Source organism: Dromaius novaehollandiae, chromosome 3 (genome assembly GCF_036370855.1).
Source record: "Dromaius novaehollandiae isolate bDroNov1 chromosome 3, bDroNov1.hap1, whole genome shotgun sequence".
In the NCBI taxonomy this organism is placed as follows: Eukaryota; Metazoa; Chordata; class Aves; order Casuariiformes; family Dromaiidae; genus Dromaius; species Dromaius novaehollandiae.
In genome coordinates, this window is record NC_088100.1 from 86464351 (window position 1) to 86490167 (window position 25817).

The following is a 25817-nucleotide window of genomic DNA, read 5'->3' on the forward strand; positions in this document are numbered from 1 at the left end:
CTTATTTTTGTTTGTAAAATATCACTGTTGCTCGTAGAAAGATGTTTCTGTATGTTTTCTTTATGTTTCTGAGTACTAATTGTCCAACCCTTCTGCTTTGTTATTTAATGATGGATTATTTCTTTCTTTTCAAGTTCTTCTTGCCACTGTCACACAAGTGCTCTGCAGATAACTGTCCATTTCTACACTTCTTTGTGTGCATGTGTGTATGTTTTATAGGCGATATACAGCCTATTTATATTTCTCTGTATATAAAGTGGGTAAATATAAATGAGTCTGACTGTTAGTATACGTGAACAAAAAGCAAACGAAAGTATGGGAGAAAATCAAGTGTGCCTTATCAAAATACTGTTAATAGAAGTTAGGCAAGCACTTGTAAACTACTGCTATTTTATTTTCTTTGTTCCACCGTTTATGACTATTTAGTTTGACATTGCCCTACATAGGTCTTTTGCTTAACTTTAGAGATTCTAGTGCTTCACTTGTGTGGGAAAAAATTGAAGAACCTTCCATAGATTATCATGAGTTTGAAGAACTGTTTTCTAAAACAGCTGTTAAAGAGAGGAAGAAACCCATTTCGGACACCATTACAAAAACAAAGACTAAACAAGTGAGTACTCATTTAATTTCAGATCATTTCTAGGCAGCATTTACATAAAGACAGATTTTTGCATGCACCTGAGATTAATTTTGCCTGGTGTGAAACTGTTACCGTATATATATATATACACTATGTAGAAATACAATAAAAGGAGAGAATGTAGGATGGGTTTCAAAGCCAGATGTATTAAAGGATTTTTTTTTTTGTAATTGCTTTTCAAGTTATGTATTAATTCTTCAAAAGTCCTTGCTTTATCCACTTTAAAATTTGCCAGAGTAAAAACAAAATTATTGGGTACAAATATCACGCTTTTGATACTGACTGCACGTGTGCAATAAGCAGTATATAAATTATTCTGAGGAATTTTGTAAAGTTAAATAGTGAAAGAGACAGGTATAAATTACCATGATTTCCCAGAAAAACAGCATTTAAGAATCTATCTCCTAATGTTATGTCAATCATAACAGTTCTATGTTTGTATTATGTTTATGTATAGTGAATATGAAGTTTATGCATACAAAAAATTAAAAACGTGGTTGGGAAAACCCTATATTAAACAAGCAAGTATCTTGAGATGGGAGAGATTATTATAAAATAAAAATAGGAAGCATATTTTAAATGTTGAGTCTAAACCCTTGGGGGAAGAGAATTGAATCTGAATTAACATGACTAGGTAGAGACTCTAATCTTCTTGGTATCCATGTGAAAACCAGATTATAACTGTGATGATATGATAGGTGCTAGTGTTTTCATAATTAAACTTCCAGGCTATAGAGGAGAAGGGTTAGGATTCTAGATATAAACAGTAGTTACAATTCTTATTTTTTTCTAATCTTCATTTTCCTGTACTCAATTCAAGACCAGTCTATTCTTTCCATCATTTTGTAATATACAGGGTAACATAGTACAAAATTTTTCCCAAATCAAAAATATAGTGGGACTCTTCAGAATCTCTATGCAGTAGATCTGATGTTTTTGTATGAGCTTTACACCCAGTAATTCTGGAGGAATTATTTTTCCCTGCTTGACTTATCTTTTGGTCAGCGATGTAAACTTGCCGGCTGTGTTGGCAACCAGGTGCAAGCAACAGAACTGGTAGTGAAGTTAGGCTCATTTTCTTAGGGTGCTGGATAACCTTCATCTGGATGGATGAGAAGCACAAGGCCACCACACTCCTAGTGTCGTATCCCTGGGCACTGCACTAGATCGTACAAACTGGGATGGCAGGAAAGGTGGTAGTGTACTGTTGCTACCTCCTGTCCTGCAGTAGATCTGTAAAGTACAAGACCTTTGCTTTTCTTTCCTCCTCCTACAAAAAGCCTGTTTTTATGGTTATCCTTCACTGAAATAATATGATAGCTCTTTAAGTAAACAAAGGAGAGCAAAAGTATACCTGCTGCTTTGCTTGTGAACTGTCAGTCCATTCATGTTTTATGAGGTTTGGTGATACAAATCTCTGGATAGAAATTATGACTATTTAATTTTGTGGCATAAACAGTGGTTAACTGAAAACAGATAGCAATTGTGAATAAACATTAGATGTGGATCTTAATATTAACTATTTATTTTTCTTGAAATGACAAGAAATGATCTATTGTCCATAAATAAAACTAGATAAAAGTAAATGAAAATGGCTGATCCTAACCTTTTTGAAAAGAACAAGTTGTTTGTCACAAAAACGTCCACACAGAGGTTTAAGGCAATCTAAGTAGGTGCCGTAATTTAGAGCAAACATTCCTGTGGGCCACCTAAATTGACAGAAGAGAATCCCTTGTGTGTTTCTCTTGCTCTGTTTATCAAATAAACGTAGTGCTCTCCAACACAGAGAGAAATTGCTTAATGGAGAAGTCTGATTTGTTAGTATGTGGGGGGGAAAAAGACCAGCCAAACAGATAACCAAATGTGGTGTTTATAGTACAAAAAGACAACACGGGCTCTCATTAGAACTACAGTTTGAGATGGCGTTTGTTGCAGATGTCAAGCTAACTGTTCACATGTATGAAGAGAGTTTGGGCTCTTCATAGCATCAACACGAGAAAATTGAAGCAGAAGGGCTTCAAAAATATATTCTACGTACGCACTCTCAGTAGTGTTGGAATGCAGGCCTTCATTTTTGAAATTCTCTTCATTTATACCGCAGTAAACACTTGGATAATGAAGTCCATCCATGTTTAGCAGAAGAAACAGTTATTTTGAGAAAGTATGGCAGTAATTCCACAGGCATGTTTTTATAGGAAGCAGCAAGTGCTGTTTAAGTGGTTGCTGACTTACGTGGATTCGATGATGGTTATGGGTGTTGTAAAGATCTTACAAATGGTGTTTCTGTAGTGATTTTCATGGGGATATGTTATGCAAAGCAGATGTGCTCTGTCACCTGCTGAGCTACAGAAAAGCATTGTACAGAATACAACCAGGATGTGCAAAGCTTACTGGACTTGCTTCCAGATAAGTTCTAGTTTGGCAATTGCTTTTCCCCCTTTCTTTGGCGCGTGTGTATGCTAAGCCAATGTATTGCTAATATGTGTTGGATGTAAAATACTAGCTAAACTAGAAATAGTTGTGAAGAAAAATTGCCCAGATAACTTTCAAATGCATAAAATATTTGGTGCACTATGTAAACATCTGATTTTAATAAAACAATGTTTTCATTGTAAGCTGAAATAAAAATATATTTACAAAGGAGGTCACATCAGGGAAAAAAACACTTTTGCTAATCTGAACAAAGATTTGATAGTCTTGGGGGTGTTGTAGTTGGTGATAGATTATTTTGGAGTAAACTGCTGTTCTGCACACATAGCTATTTATGCTATATGCCATATGTTTTCTTGTATGTGTGTATATACAAATATATATGTGTATGACATTACTTATAAATGGTACCCCTTTTTCAAGTCATAATATTATCTGTATTGTTGCTTTATTAAGTTAGAGTTAATTTCACCCTATGCACGTCTTGTTTCCAAGTGTTTTTTTTCTTACTATGATCATCTGCAAATAAGTTAAGAATATATATCTATAAATTCAGAAGCTGACAATACTAAATCAGTAATTCTTCAAAAAAAAAAAAAAAAAAGAAAAGAAAAAAGGGAATGTTGTACCTAGCAGTGAATGAAGGCCACATTGCATTCCATTACAGAACTTTAAAGAAAGCAGGAAAATGAAATGTTAATATTTATTTGTGAATGCAGCTGATTTTTTTTTTTCTTCTTATTGTCTCACATTTGGTACTACAACAAAAAGCTGTGATTTATTTTACTCTGGTAATACATATATGTCAAATTCTCAGCTGCTGTAAATGTGTGCAGGCTCACTCAGTGAGAATGCCTACTTAATCTTCAAAGAGAATCTTTATAGGCTATATTATAGGTGGTGCAGCCATTGCTACCTATTAAAGTTGTCTGGCTTTTCTTATAAGTCACTGTTCTTATAATTTTACCAAAAGTTAGTCCTTTAGGCTGTTTTTTTTCCCCACATTGGGTGTCTCCTTCATTTCGCTAATGTTAAGAAAGAAAACAAAGTCTGTTTTTGCTCATGTCCACATACTTTCAAACAGAGACTTGAAATATGGAAAAAATATATCAGATATGTGTCTTTGGTTGTGTAAATCATTCCTTAAATTTGGCCACTCTACAAGCCATTTTGAAACTCAGTTCATGTTGCTCAGGAGGGACTTCAGGTATAACTCTGAAGATTTTTCCTAACCTTGTACTGGCAGGTTGGAAAATAAAGACCAAGAAGAGAGAGGCAAAGGAAGACTCAGATGAATATCTGAGAAAGGAATGAAGAACTGAGGAGATCTGAGAAATGGGAATATAGAACATAATAGGTCTGATTCCATTTTACCTCTCCTTCCATCTGAAGAAATTCTCAGATACTGGTTGTAAACTGGGGGAACTCTTGACTTGGGGGGTTCTGTGAGCAAGTAGCATACTTCTTCAAGTCTCTAGTGTTTGATCCAAGCAAAGGATGACATCTTGTTTTGGAGCATGTAATTCAACCATGTCATTTAGTTACAATACGGATTTTAATTACATGGCTGGATAGTATTTTCAATAGGGTCCATTCCATACCCAGCATGGACTGTGCAGAATGAACACTGTCCAAAATGAAGAACTATGGTTACTTAATAATTTAAGCTGTTAATGTGAGTAAAAATGCTTTATCATTTGCTGCAGCAGTTAAAAAGCATTTAGCTGGTGAAACAGGAAGCAAAATAATAGTCAGATGACTAAGGCCACCTACTAAAGAATGATGGTAAATGCGACATTAAAAACTTTCTTAACATGGGGAATATTGACCAGTGTGCACTGAATGTGTTCAGTGGAAAAATAGTGTATGTAATCAGAAAATCTTGATATTACCATCAGCCTAATAGGTATGTAGGAGGGATTGAAATGAGTTGCATAGATAGATTTCTTAACTTTGGAATAGTCATCTCAGAAGCCTTACTGATGATCATTTGACCGTATTTTTGGAAAATAAATTTGACCCTATATTTGGAGATGCAACTGCAATGAACTTTTCAAGAGCAGAGCATGTGTTTATAATCTATCATGTAAATGCAAATGTTACAGATATTCTCTTATGGAAAGTCCACTATTAATTTACTGACATTAAGATTTTAATCTCCCCCTTCCACCCTAGAAAATAAATAATAAGTTACTTAAGTTTCACTCTATTTCAAAAGCTTTAGATGCAAACAAGATGTATCGATAAGAGTATTTAGTTAATGATTTCAGCATTTTTGAATTTTCAAGTTGAACATGAAGACGCCATGGTAATAGAATACCCCTAGAAATAAAATGCCGCATAAAAAAGTATAAATTGGTAAATGCCCTACTGAGTTAGAGAAAAGATTAGTCATGTTTATTCATTAAGAAGGAATGACATCAAGAGAGAAACAATTTCCTGAAAAGGAGGATTAGTTCCCTCTGCCAATAGTTGAGGCACTGTCTTAAGGAGCTTTTGGTATCCATATTTATTGATTTATTAACTATGTCAGTGGCACCACCATTTGTGCTGAATTTATGCCCTTACCAGAGATACCTTTGGGGTTCTGCTGCCCCCAAATATAGAAGTCTTGGAAAGATTTGTGTGATGTATCATTTTTCTTTAGTCAAACAAGTGAGTAATAGTCATGAAGTTATTTATGAAATTAAATAATAGCTCTTTTGTTCAGTCTGTAAGGATAATTTCTTTTATGAGATGCAGTATGCATGCAATCTCTTTCTTTCTCTCATTCTCTTCTTGCAAACATAATTTTACCTGACTGCATCTATGTATCAAATATCTTGATCTGGTCAAGCTTCCCAGGTTGATGTCCTCAATTAACCATATGCCTTTCTCATTTTTGTTTCCTCTTACTGCTCTCTTTTCTTTGGATCATATATTTGCAAGTTGAAAAACAAAAGTATGTGCTTGGCATCAGGCAATCTTGTGAATTCATCTTCTGATCTAAAACTGTGTGAGTTTCTCTATTTTATATGTATCCTCATTAATACTGAAAGATTCTGCTGCCCATACTCTTGTGGCCTGTTTTACCTGCTGCTGTTTAAAAGCTTACAGATTCTGTATCAACAAGAAAGATTATGTCCATTCCTTAACACAGGAGCCATGCAGAGCGTCTGGTAATGGCTTCATTGTGTTTGCCTGTGCACTGAAAAATCTGTGTAGGAGAAAGTCTTACTGCAAGTCTGCTCAAGTAAAGGGAATGGGCTGTGGATCGAAGTGAGTGAGCTGCAGCTGTTTTGTGAAATTGAAAGTTGCATGTCTGAAAAGCATAACTCAAATCTTGAATTGCAGACAGCTGCCACCTTGAGCTGCGTGCAGTAAGAATTGCAATTCTTACTGTACCTAAAACTGTCCAGTTGAGCCATCTTAGCCACCACCATCTTTCCAGGGAGATCTGGGGGCTCATATTTCCACAGGCTGTAGTTCTGCATCTTTCAACTACTTTCTTCCCCATTCTTCCCCTGGATAGCTGAGAGGACTGTGCTTCTTCTCTAACTCTCTTTCCCAGTGCAATGGCTCAGTGCACTGGACATCCTATCAGTAGATGCCATCAAGAGAAGAAGAAAGGCAGAAAATATGGAGATAGCAATACATATCTCTTCTCCAGTTTCTCTGCCCACCTTGATTCTGCGAAGGAGGAGAGAAGTAAAACTTTTTAGTGCAGTAGCTTTAAAATTTGATCAAGCAAGCTCATATTTCAGAATTAAATATGCCAATGGGAAGAATGGTTTTTCACCTGAAAAGTAGAGCTTAGTTCAATGGATAGCAGCTAAAATTTAGAATACAATACAGATTTTTCCTTATGGCTGTATTTTGGCTCTTAGTACTGACTTCTGTACAAACAGCAACAACAAAAAAGTTGTTATAATGAAAACAAAAGAAGCTGTAATTGAAAGGATTCGTAGGGAGTGGATACAGTGAATGATGTACTTCTGACTGTAACCGTACTTCTTCCTTTAAAAGTGAGAACACTAAAGCTTTTACTCTGTTTTTTTGTTCGTTTTCAAGAACGTAGCATGTCTCCCACTAGATATCAGATTGGGTTTTCCACTTGCTTTTTTTCATTCTTCCATTTCATTCTCTCATCTTGATGTGGTAACTTTTATAAAATTATTTAAGAATGTTATTTTCAAATATTTTTGGGCATGCAATATATTTTGCAGGAGTTTGCAAAAGATGTGTGTAATTGCATACCTGATCTGAGTATGCAGTGACAAGATTGTTGATAGCAGTTTGGCTGACGACCTGTAAAAATTAACTGCTGAGTGCATTGCAGGCTATGCATGAAAATTGTGATTTTTATGTACAATTTTTAAGGAAATCTTAGCGTGGGGGGGGGGTTATTATTTTAAGAGTAGTAGCATTTGAACCCACATTCTTATTGCTAATCCAAAGACATTTTGACAGTTAGCAACCTAAGTGCTATAAATATAGAAACTAAACTTTAGGTAGTCTCATTCTTTAGGCAAAAAGGAATAACTACAATTTTGGTAGATAACAATGCGCGAAACTGTAAAAGAAGAGCTTTAGAAATAAAAAAAAATAAAATTTTTGTGATATATTTTAAAGCTAAGGAATTTAAACTTTGTTATTCATCCCCCACTCCAGACCTTGGAATTAGAAGACTGTGATTACTTTTACTGAGAGGAACATTCTACTCCATTGTTCAGTCTCCTGTTGAGGAACACAATGCCCATTTTACTTATTACTGTATATCTGAATCTAAGCAATCCGAATAATTTTTCATCTAATGTCATAACAGAGGAATATTAACTGGGGCAACAATCTGGACAAAGGACTCCTTCTATGGTAACAGCTTTATGGTATTTTAGTGATAAAACAACATAAAAGGACACAAACTATTTCTTATCCATAGAGTTGAAAGCTTTCTTTATAAAAGCAGAGTAGGGGGATGGATGGAAAGAATGAAAGATAAATGAAGTTTCATCTTGACCCTCAAGTTATAAAGTTGGAGCTTCCACAAACTGGCAGATATGGCTGCTGGCTGTGCTAATTTGCATTGCATGACACCAAGTTGCATTTAGAAATGTATGATGAAAAGAGTTTTGAAACCTTAAGTGTGTCTCACTATAGTACGTGAATTTTCAATTGGGAAAGTAACCAGTTAGTTTACAGAATGAATTTCAGGTTTGGCTGGTTTAGGTAAGGAGGTGACACGGTGTTCAAAATTATACTTTGTAATTGATATTCTCTGGTAAAAGTTGAGTTGAGTTAGATCAGTATGTACAGTTGCCAGGGATATGCTGTTAGGCGCTTAGGACTGGGTGTCATGTATGTTTTTCTTTAAGTGTTAATTAGAAATGTTTCATCTCTTGTTGTACCAAAATGTCCTCACTACTTGAAACAGTCCCTGTTTTCCCTATCACAGTTGCTACTATCAGCCAAAAGTCACTTCTTCATTTACCTAAAAATAACTTTATGAGAACATAGTATTTTCTGTTACATCTGTAGGGATGGGAGGATATACATGTAAAAGATTTGATGGGTCCCATACTTTGTATTTTTCACGTTCAGAATAGACTTGAAATAGCAGGAAAGAATTGTTGTCACAAGGCCTAGCCAAAAGATTGCTGCATTATTGCCTTGATCTGGTCTCTTAAGATCATGTTTGGAAGCTTGGGGTTTCTTCATCCTCTCTGCAAAAGTTGCAAGCTATAGCATTTGTACAGCAGAGTTTCCTGCTATGACTTTTTGTAACTTACAGTAGTTTTCCTTATCAGTGAGAACCATGGGATAATTTTGCTTAATGCTAGCAGTGAAAATCAGAAACAGAAAGAAAGCGTCATTGCAAAATTCCATGCATTAACTAAATATTATTTTTGGGAAAGAGAATCTTCATATTTTTGCTTCAGGGTTCTCATCAAACATGTGTCTTGCATTACCTTTCACTAAATATCTTTTTGACTGTTTTTGCTTGTGTTAAACAATCAGGAACAAATTTGGCATGCAGTTTGTTTACTGCTTAACAATGAGGACCACTCAACAATTAGAAAGTTTGTCCTAGACTTTAGGCTGCAGATAGTATCTCTAGCTTCCTTTTTATTTATTTATTTTTTTTAATTTGTTTAAAGCAGAGTTCCAGAATCCAAAGTAAAAAGGAGCTGTGTATTGTGTCTGAGACTGTTAGATCTTGCAGAGATTGAATCTATCAACCTTTTGTTGTTTCGCCTTTAAATGGCGTCACTAGTCTGTAGCCTGTAGGCCTAGACTATGCAGCTGATTTATTTTATTGTTTTATTTTTAAATGTGGGAATTGCTTTAGGCACTTATGGTAATAGTCATATTTTCTGAATTAGTATTGTATTGTTACAACCATTCTATTGGAGGAAGCTATAGTATTCATGCAATTTATTGAAATGAGAATGAATGCATAAAGATGAGTATAAAAAGTTAATATAAAATCTACTTTTTAAATACTGCCAGACAAAATTGGTATTTGCTACATAAAAACATTTTATTGCTGTTCTGCAGCCTATTCACCTGACAGTCTTGCTCTTTCAATGTCTCTGTTGTTCATAATTTTGGCAGTGGAAGCAATCTGTTCTTGACAGGGATAGTGCTTTTCTTCCCAGACTACTGTGCAAGACATGACTCTCAGTAAATAATTATTCTCCTTTCCATCAGTTCACTTTCAGAAAAAAGCAACATCTTTCTTTTTGCTGTTAACTTTTAGACCGGACTGCTTTGGAATGTAGGATTCAAAGCGGTTTAATAAGCTACTAAATCTTTTCCTCTCTGTTGGTCCCCATATCTGCAGACATGATCTTGGTTAGCTCTGTGAACTTTAGATTTGAATATGCTGGTGACGGGTGGTAGAAACAGGGATTTCACAATTTTATAACTAATATACTGGTATATGGGTATTGAGATCAGTAAAGGTAGGAGAGATTAAGTTTTCATAGCTTCTTCTGGATTCAGATTCAAATATCAGTCCCAAGTAGATTCAGGACAGGCTCCAGCTGACCCTTGCTCTCTGGATCTCCAAGAAGGGCAATATAGTTTTGCTCCACTTGGAAAGGTCCAGGTTGGGTCTCTTCCTTGGTCTCAGTTACATTCACACCTGAGTGTAGGTGCAATGCTCTTTTGTAGAAGACCCATGAACCAAGCTATTTTATTCCCTGTGAAATTTTTATTTTTCTTTTCCCCTGGCCAAAGGATTGGTCGGCAAAAAAAGTTGTATTTTCAATTCATTTCTCTTGAATATGAGTGGCAAGAATTGTATACACTTATTCCAGAGGAGTTCTTGCCAATGCTTTGTACATATTGTTATTTTCTTATATGACTTTTGGAACATTTCCGAATTCCTTTTAATTTACTTTTTTGTCAGCTTTGGGATATTTTTCTTGTTCAAAATAAATGCTACAAAGGAGAGACGCTATTCTGTAGATGACAGTAGCAAGCTTAAGTTGTTTTATTATTGTTTCTGAGATGTTTTGGACTTGAGCAAAAGCAATAATGGTAGGGGCTGGAGTCAACAATTTCCACAACATCTGCAGTACTGAACTCAGTCTTGTCAACATCGTTGGTGTGGACTGCTTTAAAGAGAAGTTTCTGAACTTTCATTATGTAATGCACCACATCGTTTCTCTGTTGATGCGTCTTTTCTGGAAATATTCTTTGGTAGCAACATCAGTTAAAGAATTTCTGTTCTCTTTCAAACTTTGCACCCACTTTTCTTCTGATAGACTACAAGATTTTTGTTTGGCTTTTATTAGCGATGTACACTGGAGTGTACTGGTTCAAAAGACTTAATTCATATGTTGCCAACCAGGATCTATTGTATTTTGTAAACTTTTTGTAGTTGTAAGGAAGTGGATAGATAATAGCTTCTTTTCATAGCAAGAAAATGTCGTATTATTTGTCACCAGCTTCATCTCTGAGTTCAGGCTTACATGAGATTCAGGTGTTCCATTTAAAAATCACATGAAGTGATAGAATATTGGAAGGAAAGCATGGGATATCCTAATTCTATTTTTCTTAGTTATGATAGTTTTCCCTCTGATGTCAAAAAATCTGACTATCATATCCTTGGTCTGTAAAATTGATTTTGGTTTCAGTTCATTTGACTTCAATTTTTAAATTCCTAATAGTATATTATGTGGGTTAGACAATCACATAGGAATTTCTTGCTCATTTGTGGCAGATTACGTCAGTAGCTGTGCCTTGAATTTAAGTCTTTAAGCTTGTGAACAATAGTTACGGCCTATTTTGTTTCTGAGTTTCAACTTACTCAATTCTTCAGCAGAATGCTGTGTTTTTACTTCACTATAGCTAGTTGGTAAGCTGTGAGGAAAGCAAGATGAAATACCTGACACACTGATATTTATGACAGCTTGAGGACAAAAATAGTATAATAAATGAAGCGACTGCCCAGCTAACCACATCCTCACAAAACCTATACTGCAAGCACTTAGAATTTCTCAGGTTTCCATTTCTAAGTAGTCTTAGTGGCAGAGTTCTGGGCCAGGCTTTCACTTCTCTTCAGCTACTGCTCAGACATCAACCTACCAACGTGTGTGGACTTAAATGAAGACTTGAATGAATCAAAGGTGGCGGTACCACAAGGAAAATGTCTCGTGGGTACTTTTACGATGTTAAGATGTGAATTAGACTATGAGGTTAGTTATTCTGGCTAAATTTATTCTACTTTTTCTAATCATGTTTCTGCAAACTAACTTTTCCAGTGAGAGTAGGTGGTATAGCATCTTGATGATAAGATATAAGCTATGTGACCTGAAAAAAATATACACTACCTGGCTGAAATGTGAAAATTAAAACTGTAAAAATTAAAATCTGTTTTCTTTTCTCCAAACGATTCACAAATAACAAAGGTTTTCTTCAGTGTGTTTGGTACAATGTAAAACACAGCAACATGAGTAGATTCAATATAACCTGTTATCCACGTAATGGTTGTGGCCCTACACTGAAAACTTACTTATCTAGGATCACACTGTTTTCCAGATAAGGATCCTTTCCTGTCACTACTTGCTTCTCATTACAGTGGTATAAAATTTACGGCAAGCTGGATTCAAATAGCTTAGAGACCTGTGGAATATAGTCTATGAATTACTTGTTGCTTTTGTGCTTGCAAAGCAAATATGCACAAAAGTATGTTTTAATGGCTAATTTTAACCCTCTAGAGCAAGATGTTTTGAGAGTGTGGGTCTTGTCTTTTTTCTTTTCTTTTCTTTTCTTTTCTTTTTTGCTTATTTTAAAATGAAAAGGCTTTGAGTGCTTTTGTATTGCCTAAAAGTGATCAAAGAAAATACCAATATGTACGTGGTCATTTTGCTTTTTAAATAAAATTCATATTGGCGCCTAGTACATCAAGCATTCAAATAAAATACAAATTCTCACAGTTTTAGCTTACATCAAAGATGGAAATTATTGTGTGGTTTTGGAAGCTAAAGCAACTCCAAGACAGGCACAGTTGGAATTTTTTTATATGACAGCCTGTTTTGTAAGCTTGGTAACATCAGTGTAAAGTTGAAAGTGTACATCCTAACAAAGGAGGAAGTCTGGGGGAACTTTTATAATGATTCCATTAGGATTAAGGTTCAGCTAGATGACATGGTTATCTGCATTTCTGATGGATTTATGCAGCAGAAGCACACTTTGAAAATAATACTCATTTTTAGACACAGATATAGATTACAAGGTACGGTTTCTTGAATTTGTTACTGATAATGCAAATTATCTTGTAACGTTTTCATGCAGGTGAATATTAATAGATGGGTTTCTTTTGGCAGGTTGTCAAGTTGTTAAGTAACAAAAGATCTCAAGCTGTTGGAATATTAATGTCTAGCCTCCATTTAGACATGAAGGACATTCAGCATGGTAAGTGAAATAAATATTGTTGATTCTAGCTCAGATTGCATTGTTAAGAATCTGGAAATGCTAATTATTTCCATCTTTTCATTTGATATGTTAAACAAATTCAAATACTGCGAGGGGTTTTTTAAGCTTTATTTTTCTGAAAACAGCTTGTTCTGACGTTTATCTTCCCCTTTGTAGTATCATATTTCCTTCTACAGTATAGAAAATGAATCAGTTGAATATTGGCTGTTTATTTGCAGAATTGCCATTTATAGTTTTTGGCATCAGTTACCTAAGTCATATGAAATCTGGAGTCTTTGATTTTGGTCTTTCTGAGGAAGAAAGTTTGATGCATTGTGTATTGTAATTCAGATATCACCAGGAGATATCCAGAAATGTGAATTATAAAAATTAATTGATTTGCTGTATAAAGTAGTTCCTATATGTGGTTTAGCACAAACTGCGGAGTTCTTTTGTCTTCAGCTGCTTTTTATAGGGGGAGATCTTTTGGAGGGAGGGCAGTACTTTTCACATTTTTGCTAAGAGACAGTAGTGCAAAAAGGTGAAAAGTGGAATTGCATTTATATTCAGAGCATCTGTTAGGTTTCCCAAAGGCTTTGGATAGATTTGAAGCAGATTGAATTATCCTGTGAAGTGCGAGCCTATCTATTAAATAAATGTGATTTTAAGTAAAACACAGACTTCATAAATCACAAAAACATCTTGCGAAATTTCTAGGCTAGGTATTTACAGCCGTGCATTCAGTTTACTATGATTTGCTTATTTTTGTGGAATTATTCGTGAATAGAAAAAAAATCAGTGCACTCTATCAGCTAGTGAGTAACTCTTTAATCACAATTTTAAGTTTTTATTAAAATGTTTTGATGGTTAGACTTCCTCAATCTGAAGCACTTAAGATGGTAGTCATAGAGCAAGGCGCCAGTACTGGCGCCAAGAAGTACTTGGTATTTCCAAAGCTGGCAGATGTAGTTCAGTTAAGTCATAGAGCAAAATCTGAAAACAATGATATGGTCCTTTCCTTCAGTCAAGTATTCAACTTGGTTTCAGTTAATAATGAGAACCTTATGAACAAAGGAGTCCGCCTAACATCTGTGTCTGTGGTAAAGCCAACACAAGTTCATTGAAAATTTGCTTGCTTAACGTGCAACGCTAACAATAACATGGCATGAATGTCAGTAGTTGAAGGGGTCAAACAATATTATGCTTAACCTTTATCCTGTTACAATATTAAGCACACATGATCATGTGTAAGAGCTATGTACAGATTTTGTGTATTCCTCCTTTAATAGCTCGTTTTTAAAACCAGAAGTCTTTGCAAAGCAGAATTTAGTAGTGCTCTTACTTCCTTATTGTTCAGAAATCATTAATACAACAAACATGAAAAACTTTTATCTGATGGAACAGCTTGTGGAAATGGTTGGAAGACCCCGGTGTTAAAAATGCTTTTCTAGAACGTAAAATAGGCATGCAGCAAAAGAGGTGAGGAATAGGAAAGAAATTTGCCTGGTGAGGGGGAAGGAGGCGAGATCTCACCAAAAACATTTCTGACATCAGTAACTCCATGCAGGGTGCTCTGTGTGAGTGATCATAGAGCCTGTGGAAGAAATTATAAAATAACAAGCCCAAGAATTTAGCTTCACCTTTTATGTATGCACTATTTTTACTTGCATGTTAAACAAATAAAGATTTCATATATTTTTGTTGAGTTTGATAGCTTACTAGTTTATCTGCTGCAGTAGGGTACTGTATACCCTAATGAGAAAGTGCTATCAGAAAATTGAAATTATATTAAAATAAAGCAGCTGGATATGCAAAATACACTTATTATGTTTGCATTTTTATACATTAAGATTTAGGAGGTGTGACAGTAAACAGAAAAAATGTGCTCAGGGTTCTCTGTCCTCTCTCTCTTTCAGTGCTGCTCTTGAGTTTTTGCTGTTCCATGTACAATGGAATGAACATTTACCCAGATCTCATGCAGTACAATACAAGTGATGCCTTTTAATGAACTTAAAAGGCAGTCAAACTTTTCTTTTCCTACTCTGTCAATTTGTGGTATTAGGCCACTTCTTTTATAGGCATTCTTGTAAATATTCCCTGTAGTACATAAAAGGCATATCCGCGGAATGCAGTGGTAATGTAAATTGCAGAAGAATTGTAGATTGTTTTTTTGACTGGCCTTAGGGAAGCACCCAGAGAGAGAAACTTTCAGTGTAGTGCTGTATTGGGTCCACTTCTTCATTCACATGCTATTGTGTTTTATTTTTCTAATGGATTAGACAAATTTCAAAATGTTACAGGAACAGAAGGGAAAACAATTGTGCTGGGTATGAATTCACTTAATAAAATTAGGATTGCAAGATTTAATCACTATTGTATTTAACTGAAGTGCTTAAAATAACTTGAAACCTGGATAAATGTTGTATTTAATTTGTTGCAAGTTTTTTTTTCTTCTAAGATACAAAACACTGGTGAAATATTGTCTACAAAAAATAATCTTTGAAAAATTGTTTTGGAATCTCAAAGAATTGGATCATTTATGATATTTTGTTGACTTAAACACTTAAAATCAGCTGTTTTTATGTGCATGTATGATTGGATGGCATTTCATGGAAAACTCCCGAGTGTACAAATATATGCTAAATTCATCTTTTTGTTTGCTCTTGTTGATGATAGCACTGTTAAGTATCTTTTGATAGAGTTGTGTTTTTCTGCTCCTTACTTTGAAATGGATTTGGTAAGACCAACTCCCATATCCTGATTACTGTTTAAATATTTTGACAGGGTGGAAGGAGCAGTTTTAATAAGCAGAACATATTTTTACTGAACCCTAGTAGATCTTTCTAGTAGTGCTTTAAAGTAGGCTAGGTTGGGGGCGGGGGGGTTGTTACGGGGGGCTTTAGTAGATTCTAATTGCTAATAGAACTTTCAACTATTTTATCCAGTCTAGGCTAGAATTTTAAGAAATGTTGTTCTCTTTAATCCCAGTGCCTTTTTGCTATGTTATTAGTTGCTTCAGTACAAAAATACAAGTCCTCTTCTCAGGGTTTCTCTGGTTTCACACAAGCTCTTACTGATGCCTATTCCTTGTAGTCATTTATCAGCTACATGAAATGATTTATCCAGGTGTTTTGCTTGCTTTTTCATTTTCACTATGCCACTAATATCTTTCATTCATCCTATCCAGTATTATATTTCCAGTGGCAATATAGCTGCATCTGGCTGCATGATACAGCCAAAGCTTGCGAAAGACCAAACACCCCTCACTTTTTTTTCCTTTATAGCTTAGATTGTCTGTCAAGACAGAAGACCTTGATTTTAATATTAGCTTATCTTTGGGGGGTTTTGTTTTGTTTTTTTTTCTTTGTTCTTTTGTTTTTTTACAAAACTTCACAGATGCAGCTTGTGTCTAAATTGGAGATTCATCAAGATTCCTGTTAGCAGCATTTAGTAATCAATGATGAACACCTTGTATATTAATATATAATTCCACATTAAGTATGAGCCTGCATGTGTCATAAATATCTCCTTCTAAGAAAGTTGTCTTTCATTACATGAAATGTAATAGTTGTTTGAAATTGTAGCTATGTGGCAGAGTACAGTGTTTGCTTCCTTCCCCAGTCACTTGGGGACAATGGCAATACACAAATTATTAAGTCAGGGGAGTTAGGATCATTAAGTCCGATCTCCAAAATAGCCAGATCATAGGGCTTCCTGAATCAGCTCTTTAGTAAGCTCAAGTATGTCTCTTAGACAATTTAAAAGGAGGGGGAAAAAAAACCCTGAATTTTGTTTATTTAAATAAATAATGTTTTCCAGTGACTAACTTGAATAAATGTTTCAGTGGTTAGCTGGTTCCTCGCTGATGAAGAAATAAATAAAAAATGCATCTGCCACCTTACTGCTCTAAATTTGTCCACTTTCAGTTTCTAGCTACTAGATGGATGGAAGGCATTAACTGATGTTATAAAGATACAGTGTATCCTCTTTGTTTTTTAAACTTTTGTGGATATTAACAAGTGCAGTAACCGAAGCAAAAAAAACCTTCTTCTGTGTGAGGAGGAAGAATGGGGGCAAAAAAGCTCAGAAGATGGCAGCCAGAAGAAAAATAAATTTAATATTTCATGCAGATAAATGTCATACAACATAGGTTTATATACAGTATTTCCAGAACAGAAATGAATCTTTTGTTCACCAAAATTGTCTTATTCTGAGCATGTCTCTTGTAAATGTTAAGAGTAGAAGTCTGGCATAAAAACACTTTTGTAATTCTCTATCTTTTGAGCTTGTCTGTAATCTTTTCAGTAAGTTTCTCTTAACAGGGTTTATCATTTCAGGCCCTTTCTTATCACTGGCATGGCTGTAATACTGTAACTATCCAAGTGCATATTTCTCTAAGGCTTTGCATAGCATCTTGTGGCTGTTGGGACTAGTTTGGAGATTTCTGCCTCTGATGACTTTTAAACTCCCTTTTTCACATCCTAATCTAATAATAGTCATTTTTCCCCTTTGTGAGGCACTGAATTGTACAGAATTTGATAGCACTACCTGTCCCAACCTGATAATTGGGCAGGGCGAGGGAAAGACAAAGGTGATTTTTATTAAAGTCCTTGACCCCTGTTGGTCAGTGATAGTAAGGAAAAATATTATAGCAAAGAACATTAATAGGAAAAGTAGTTATGGAGAGGCAAGCGGGTTCATCTAACAGCTGGTAAAGCCCAACCTTTTTATCTGGATTTGAGATTATTGGACTGAAAATAGTATTTGTTGCAGACCTCGCTCTCCTAACAGAAGTACAACTTTGCACAACAGAAATGTGCTGCATCCTAAATAGGAAAGACTGGTGTGTAGGAAGTGAAAATGCTTTTACTACAAGTGGGTAAAATAAATATTTATTCTTTCATATATGGTTATTAGTGACTGAGAAACATGGAAAAATATGTTTCATTTCCTTACTTGACTGCTCGTACTGAAACTTAGAAATGATGGGCTAGAAGCGACTTTGTCAAAGGTTGGCTGAATGATTTTTCTATTGGAGGAGGAGGAAAAAAGTCTCCTTTATGCTGTATTATTTAAATGTTCTGTGCAGGAATTTTTCACTGTCATTGAAGCATCATGTAGTCTTGATGGTCACAGGTGTAAGACATACTGGAATTGGAAAGCTTTCAGGAAAGAATGATTCAAGATCTGGAAAAAAGCACTTTTATGGCGAGATTGAAAAGGCTCATGCTTAGTTCATCCTAAAGAAGGTTTGTCGTCTGATCGTGATTTTTCCTAGTAACAATTTGTGTGTATAAGCATAATCATTTGAAATTCATAATATTTAAATATTTAAGTCAAGAATGAATATCTTCTAAAATGTATGTTATTCTTTAAACAAGTCATGAGAACGAAACAAGGAGTGAGTGAATCAAGTTCTTTGGGCATTGTCATACTGGAAGACAAACTAGCTGACCACAATTCTCTTCTCTCTAAATTATAAATAGAATAAAAAATCCTGGATGGAAGTAGATATCTAGAACTTTTTTCTTTTTTATATCAGGTGGCAAGTCTGTATTTCTCTATTAAAAGAATGATCTGTGAAATTATAATCAGTGCAGGTTAATCAGAAAGTTTGAAACTCTTGCCATTCTGATTTATTAATTGATAATTTTGAAGATTTTAAACATCCTTTTTCTTTATCAAATAGTGTATTATATAGGCACCTAAAGACCTGTAAGATTATGGCTTTGGTCTCCCCTTTGATAGCTTTTTCAATATATGTCTAGATTCTTCCGAGATGCCACCAAGCAAAGATTTGTTGTTTGGTGTTTTCCTCCACACCGTGCATGAGCACTTGCCCAGATCTTCACATCATAATCCTTGCTCCACTTCCTCTAGTTTTGCCCAGCTTTCTGCTACTGTCTTTATTATATTAGGCCTGCTATTAGATTGCTGACATCACCTTTTATTTGATTATAATTATTTTATAGGCACCTATTGTGAAATTATTGATAAGGGAAGAAGTGGCATGTGTAAAATGACTTTTGCAAAACAAGTACGGGAGTTAGTGTGTAACACGCTGACATTGGTTGTGTGTGTTGCCATAAATGTTTCTATTGCCTTAATGCTGTTACTATGCCCTGCTGCGTTCTGTGCCAAGTAGCGGAAGCAATTCCAGAGCCTTCATCCAGCCACTGGTATGAGGAGCAGGGAGGGAGGAAGGACAGCTAATGCCCCTGGTGACAGGGAGGGATGGACTTGTCACAAAGGCGATAAAAACTCCTGAGCTGTGGATGAAGCCAATTCTGAGTGCTAAAAGTACACCTCAAGTCCACTTTCTATCTTTTCTTTTTCAGGGCATTTTCTGAATGTTAGTTCACAGTGACCAGAGGCCAATAAAGTAGTAGCAGCAACTGTTAAGGGAAAATCTAACCTCTGGTATTGTTTCTTTTAAGCATTCATGGGACACTTCAAGATGTCAATATTTCTGTCCTTCACTTTCACCAAAAAGAGAACTGTATGTTTTACTTGACTTTTGAAATTTACAATTAAAAAAATAACTTTTATAGAGATAAAAATTAATTTGGTATAATGCAAAATACATTTTAAAGAAAGTAGGGATTTTTGAGTGAGGAAAATTATATTGAGTTTTTTCACAATATTTGAATCAGCAGTGACTAATTGCTGCCACATTGGATAGTTTGGGTAATTAAAGATTTTTGTTGTTGTAAAGAACATATGAATGTAATTTAATAGAGAAGTTTTGTAAGAAATGTAAGAGCTGTAACTGCATTGTTTGTCTGTTGTTTCAGTTGATCTTTTTTTTTTTTTCTTGGAAGCCTGATTAGCTTTGAAACTTTGAGAGAAAAGTTTTAGGAAAGTTCTGCTCTCTCAAAAGAAAACTTCAGTGCTATTATTTCTTATTTTTGTACTGTGTAGTTACTGATAAAATGGATGATTAGGAAATCCTAAGTATGAAAGCAATAACAAAAAGCTTGCTGTAAGCATTAGTAACATGGAGAAATTGGGGGGGAAGGAAGGCGTTTAAGAGCACCTGGTCTCCTTTCTGCAACAAGAATATGTTTCAGTGGCCATACTTAACAGTATTGCTGAACTGCAGAGATTTTAGCATTACAAAAATTAAGAACAACTTATTAATTAATTAAAGACCTTCAAATGGCTGCAGTCACACATCTTCCGTTTTTATCAAGTTGAAAGGTTTTGAAGCAAAAGATGCTTGCCACAATTCATTTTGTGATTTGTTCATGTATTTGTTAGATTTAAATGCATTTGCACACACTCTTTTAGATATACAAGAAAATGAATGCCTTTATGTGTGTATAGCAGTTCAAGTCTAATGTAAATCCAAAGTAATCAAAATGAAAATTCAGTAAAATTTGGAAGGCAAATCCATAGTTTTTTCACATTCAGTATATTATTACACTTTATTTTTACCCTTTTTTCTTATTCCTCAGTTAAGGGATCCTATTAAAACTATATGCTATACTTGGTCAAATGAAGATCCATCTAGCTTAGTACCTGATCTCCTGTGTGGATAGCAAGAAAGAAGTATAAAAAGAGGGTGAGTGGCACTGCCCACTCCTTACATAATTTTATAGATCTCTATTTTATCTTTTTGCAGTAGTGTTCTTTACAAAATGAAAAGTTTGTTTGAAATGATTTTCATATACAGTCTATTTTTTTGATTGTCCTCATCACCAATCTACTGTCCATAGTCGTCTTGCTGCTTGTTTCAAATGAAGTGACTAGAGCTGCATTTTCAAGATTTTTGTACACCATGTGCCTATGCCATGATATCATGATATCTTCTGTTTCATTCTCCATTTTTTCCTTATTTCGTTTTGTAAACCCAGCATCACTCTTATCCATGCCTTTGTTGACTCCACTGGAGGAGTTCTAGTCAATTTGTTGCACAGGAGTATCAACTACAAAATGATATTCTATCTCTCTCTTCTATGACATCACATTTTTCTGTATTTTTTAAAAAGATGTTCTTCCATATAATGCACAGAAGTCGGACTGACTGGTGTGTAATTTCCAGCATCATCTCTAAAATCCTCTTAAAAGTTGCATTTGTGTGTTGTAAAGCTTGTTCAATTTGAGATGGTGCCTAAAACATATCACTGGAGAAGTATAGATCTGGTATGAGAACCTCTTTGACCTTTTCTGTAGTAGTGAATCCTAAGGCAAATAATTTGTTTAATTTTTCTGATTCTCTTTCTTTTGTGCTACATTTACAGCTAGATTATCTGTGTGCCCAACTGTTTCCTGTCAGGCTTCCTACATCTGCTGTGCTTGAAAATGATTTTGTTATTAGCTTTAGGTTTTTGGCAAGTTGTTTTTAGTCCTTTCTTGTCTTGTCCAATAAAGGCTTTACACTGAACTTACAAGAGGGTTTTTTTTTCCCTTTTCTATTTTCTTTGGCTGTGATTTCCACTTTTTGAAGAATATCTTTTTACTCACAGGAGTCTCCTATGCTCTTTTTTTAACCATTTATGCGGTTTTGAGGCATAGAGACATTGGCTATGTGGAAAGATCAGGAAAAGACCATGTGCTTTTGAAATTCTTTCTTGATAGAATTTTTTCTCTGAACCTCTGGTACGGTGTCTGTAAGCTTCCTTGCCACCTGCAAGCTTTTTATTCTTTTGACTGGCTTCTCATTTTTATGTAATTCCTCCTTGTGAAGTTAAATTTTATGGTGGTGTTTTTTAAAATCTTTTCTCTTTCCAATAGAGATTGCATTTAAGACCGTTATGGTCTCTTCAAATGACTTGTGCACTATTTGGAAGTAGATCAAGGGTTGCTTCTCTTTTGATGTTTCTGCCTAGGTGCTTTGAGGAGTAGTGCTTACAATATCCTAAGTCTTAGAATCTGCGTATTATCTCAAAAAGATATTTAACAGGTTAAAACCGTGGGTTGTTATGATTTTAATGTTGTGTATTATCTTATGTCTTCATTGTCATTATCAACACGTTGAATGATCTGTAATAGGGTACTAACTGTTTTTTTTTGTTTCAGCATAAACTCCCTCAATAGGGATTGTGAAAGAGCTGTTGCAGTTTATTGTTTTTATCTTAACTGACTCATACTTTCTTCAATACCTGTTGCCACTCTTCTGCAGTAACGAATTATGGCACCATGTATTAGCGTGACACTAATTGTCTTCTTTCTACCACATTTGGAATGGCCATTAAAGCAATTGGTTACTATAAATTTACCCACCGCAAATATTAAGAGTCTGGCAACACTAAAGAGACATATCACATACACAGTCTTAACTTAAGCAGAGCTCAAGAAAGAAGCAAGTTATTTGGGACTTTTTTTCCTCCCTCATCCTCTTTGTTTTATCCCTGGTTTTCCCTTCTCCCTGCTGCAGAATTTTTATCCGTGCCGCTGCCAGACGGCGTGCCCCACTGTCCACTGTTCCCCCAGGCTTTAATTGAGGAGGGTCCCCCCATGTTAAGGCCTTCTTAACTCCAAGTCCCGAGCTCCCGGCTCTGCAGTCCCCGCAGCAGGGGGCAGCCGCGCACTGCGCTGCCCCCGGCCGAGCCGAGTCCCCGCAGCTGGCTGCTGCTGCCCGGCCCGGCTGCTCTTGCCGGGCTGCCGGGGCTGCGGTGGCAGCGGCAGCTCCTCAGAGCCCCGCGGCGCCTGTGTCAGGGCCTTCGCCGTCTCGTGGCTTCTTGTTGCTTTCCAGATTTGACTGAGGTGCCGCTTCTGTGCGTACTTCTCACCTGGTGAATATACTCTTTTAAAAAGTTGCAGATGTAAGGAAGGGGAAGGATGCTGCAAGGATTGGGGAGCGATTTGTTTGCTGTATCCATGGTAGACAGAGTAAGAAGCCATGGGCTTAATTTGCAGCAAGGAAGAAAATCTTTTCCTACTGTAAAAATGATCAGTTCAGTTCAGTTTGAAAGCAAGCTTTTTCTCATGCCAGAGCCACAGTATCACTGTTTCTGTATCTGTCACTTTATGATGTATCTGAATTTCTCCTTCTCTTATTTTGATCCTCTCCTTTCTCCTGTTCTGTCACGATCCATGGACATGACGAGGTCATTTGCCTTGTTCTGTGATTCCATAGGAGACCTCCCCATGCAATGTATGTTCGATTCTATTTAAGTGTAATGTGTTTTCTGATTTTAGTGAAGCTGAAATTGCTTCAGCTATCTAGAAACTTAATATAACTGAATCAATATTGAGGGCCTTCTGTAATCTCACTCTCAAAGTTCACAGTAGGCCAAATCCAGTCATGCCACTGAAGCAAGGACACATGGGTGAGTCCAAATCACTTTTTTATTATTATTTTAAGAATGAATATATGAATATATTTCGGTTATCCATGTATCTAGGCTTTTGGTTTTGTTTCAGTCCCAGTCCTTATTTCCCTGAGCTATTAATACCAGCTTTTTTAGAAACATTTTGGAGCGTAAAAAGCAATGGGCCTTTAACCATAAATATGTATTCTTCTGCCCTCAGGTATCACAGTATTGTGATTTGAATTAGTAAAGCTTTGTCATCTGTCATTTACCAAGCCAAAAATCTTATTGCATTATTTCCATAATCCCACCATACTTAGAACATGCACTAAATATCACAAGATCATTACATCATTTTGTTAGCATCTGCAGCTCTTTAATGCTGTAACTTCAGAATATTTGGTGAAAGGCTTAATGTGTGTTAATGTGATGAAGTCTGCAGGGTTTACCCAGACTTCAGACTGCACAGACATGTAGAATACCAGGCTACATCTAAACTGCTCTCTGCTGTGCCAGGAGTAAAATTTTGGTTAGATTTGGAGAAGAAATTGAGAGTATATAACTTAATTTTAGTAAGATACTACCGTCTGACAGAGGGAAATGAAAGTTTGCTTTCGTGTTGTTTTTTCTTTCTTTTTTTTTTTTTTTTTTTAAAAAAAACCCTCTCAAATGTTTTGTGTTATAATTCTTGAGCAAGAATATTTATATTTGGACTTGTGATTGCAAGGATTGCCAATACAGCCATATATAGGTAAATGGTGTCTTGCTCTAACTGTTCCCTGAATCATTATAAGCTTCCATGTAGTATTTTCTAACTACCTCTACTAATATAGTACTATTAGTATATTACTAATTATTAGTATAATTAGTAGTATAACTATTAATATATTAGTAATTCTATCCTTTGACCATCACAGTTACACCATCTAGTGTACTAGTATGCTAGTACCACGTTTAGTCTGTGTAACTGTGATGTAATGTCATTGAAATAGGGATGGAAAAGCATTAAAGCATATGTGCATCTAAAAGAATTACTAATTATCAGTATAATTATTAGTACATTATTAGTTTTTAGTATAATACTAATAATATCCTAATATCATCATATACGTCTTAATACTAATAATATCCTAATATCATCATATACATCTGGCTAGCTTGAACCATAAGCAAGGAAAGCTTACTTCTGCGTGTAAATGACTTTGGATGTCTGCAAAGCTGAAAAGAACTTTCAGTAAATTATACGGTAAATTGTTAAAGGATAGCAATGTTCTGTACAGATTATGTAAAATGGTTTAGGCTTGTTGGTGTTAGAGAAGACAGTAGAGATCTTCTAAGAGACTAACAAAAGTATCAAAATGTCAAGCATAGCTCAGCTCTAGATTTTTGGAGTTAGAAAGAACATTCATTTAGTCTGGCTACTGAATAAGGCAAGTCACATAATGTTGCCCACTAATTTCTGGCTCAAGCCATTAGTCTGTATAAATACAAGCATTTTAGTAATATAAATGATCTTGAGTTCCAGCTGAAATTCTGACCCTTCAACCTTTTGCTTTCTTTGAAGTCCCTGAGAGTTTTGCCATTGACTTTGGTGAGTCTAGGATTCCATTAAAATACTTTAAGTGATGGAAAAGTCAATGTATCCCTTGAAATGTTGTTCTGAAGGTTAATTTCTCTCACTTCTAACACTTAAAATTTTTTTACATAGTGAATTTTTAAGGTTAATTTACAGACATTCTTTTCTGATTTTGATCTGCTAAATTACAGAGCCATCTACTTTCAAATATCATCTCATGTGGGTACTCATAAACTGTAATTAGGTTGCCTCTCAACTTTCCGCTGTGTCTAAGTTAAACAGATTAAACAATTTAGCAGTAAGGCAAATTCTTGAGACCTCAGGTTATTCTGATCTTTTTTTTTTGTTGATTTCTGTGATATTCCACTAGCTATACCTCTAGTTCAAGGATTGTTCTGATTTCTAGACTCTCCGTGACAGACAGCATGTTAGATTAGTGATTGATCATGATTTTTAAGAGTGTAATCAAGACAGTTCTTTGGGTGAGTTTGAGTCTGCTGAGGAAAGAGTAGCTCTCCCATTGACATCACTATGTGGACTTCAGAAAGGATTAATAAACATTTTTAATATCTTTTCAGTATTGGTAAGGATATTTAGTTGCAGTAAGCTGAGAGCAGATTCGTATGGAAACTTGGGATCCTTTTCTTTCTGGTAAAGTTTCATGAGCCATTAAATTTTCAGATCCATGAGTTAAGCAGTTTTCAATTCATTTAGTGTTGACACTTAAATTATTTTATGCAAGTATTCTTAATTGCCATCTGGACGCACCTGGAGTGCTCTCTATTAATTATATACTAAATGTGGGTAAATTCAGAGCTTGGAAGCTGAGCTCATAAGTTAAATGCTTAGAGTAGAGAATGCAAATACATATCTTGGGAAAATCCTTTTGTTATCGACCCTGCTAACTTTATCAAATGAATACGTAGAATGCTGTATAACTATAAAACAGGGGCATACCCTTGCCTCTATTATGGGGGATGAATTCTGGTCACTTCACCTCAAAAAAAAAAAAAAT

At 35.4% G+C, this 25817-nt stretch overlaps 1 protein-coding gene across 2 annotated transcripts in view; it reads left to right on the forward strand.

Moving 5' to 3' along the window:
* The window catches only part of FMN2 (formin 2), a 170239-nt gene that overhangs the window by 59142 nt on the left and 85280 nt on the right, over positions 1–25817 (forward strand). For both annotated transcript variants that reach the window (XM_064509355.1, XM_064509354.1), the window contains exons 6-7: positions 466–610; positions 12883–12970. In XM_064509355.1, coding sequence (XP_064365425.1) covers positions 466–610; positions 12883–12970 — 233 coding nt within the window. The remainder of the gene's footprint in view (positions 1–465; positions 611–12882; positions 12971–25817) is intronic.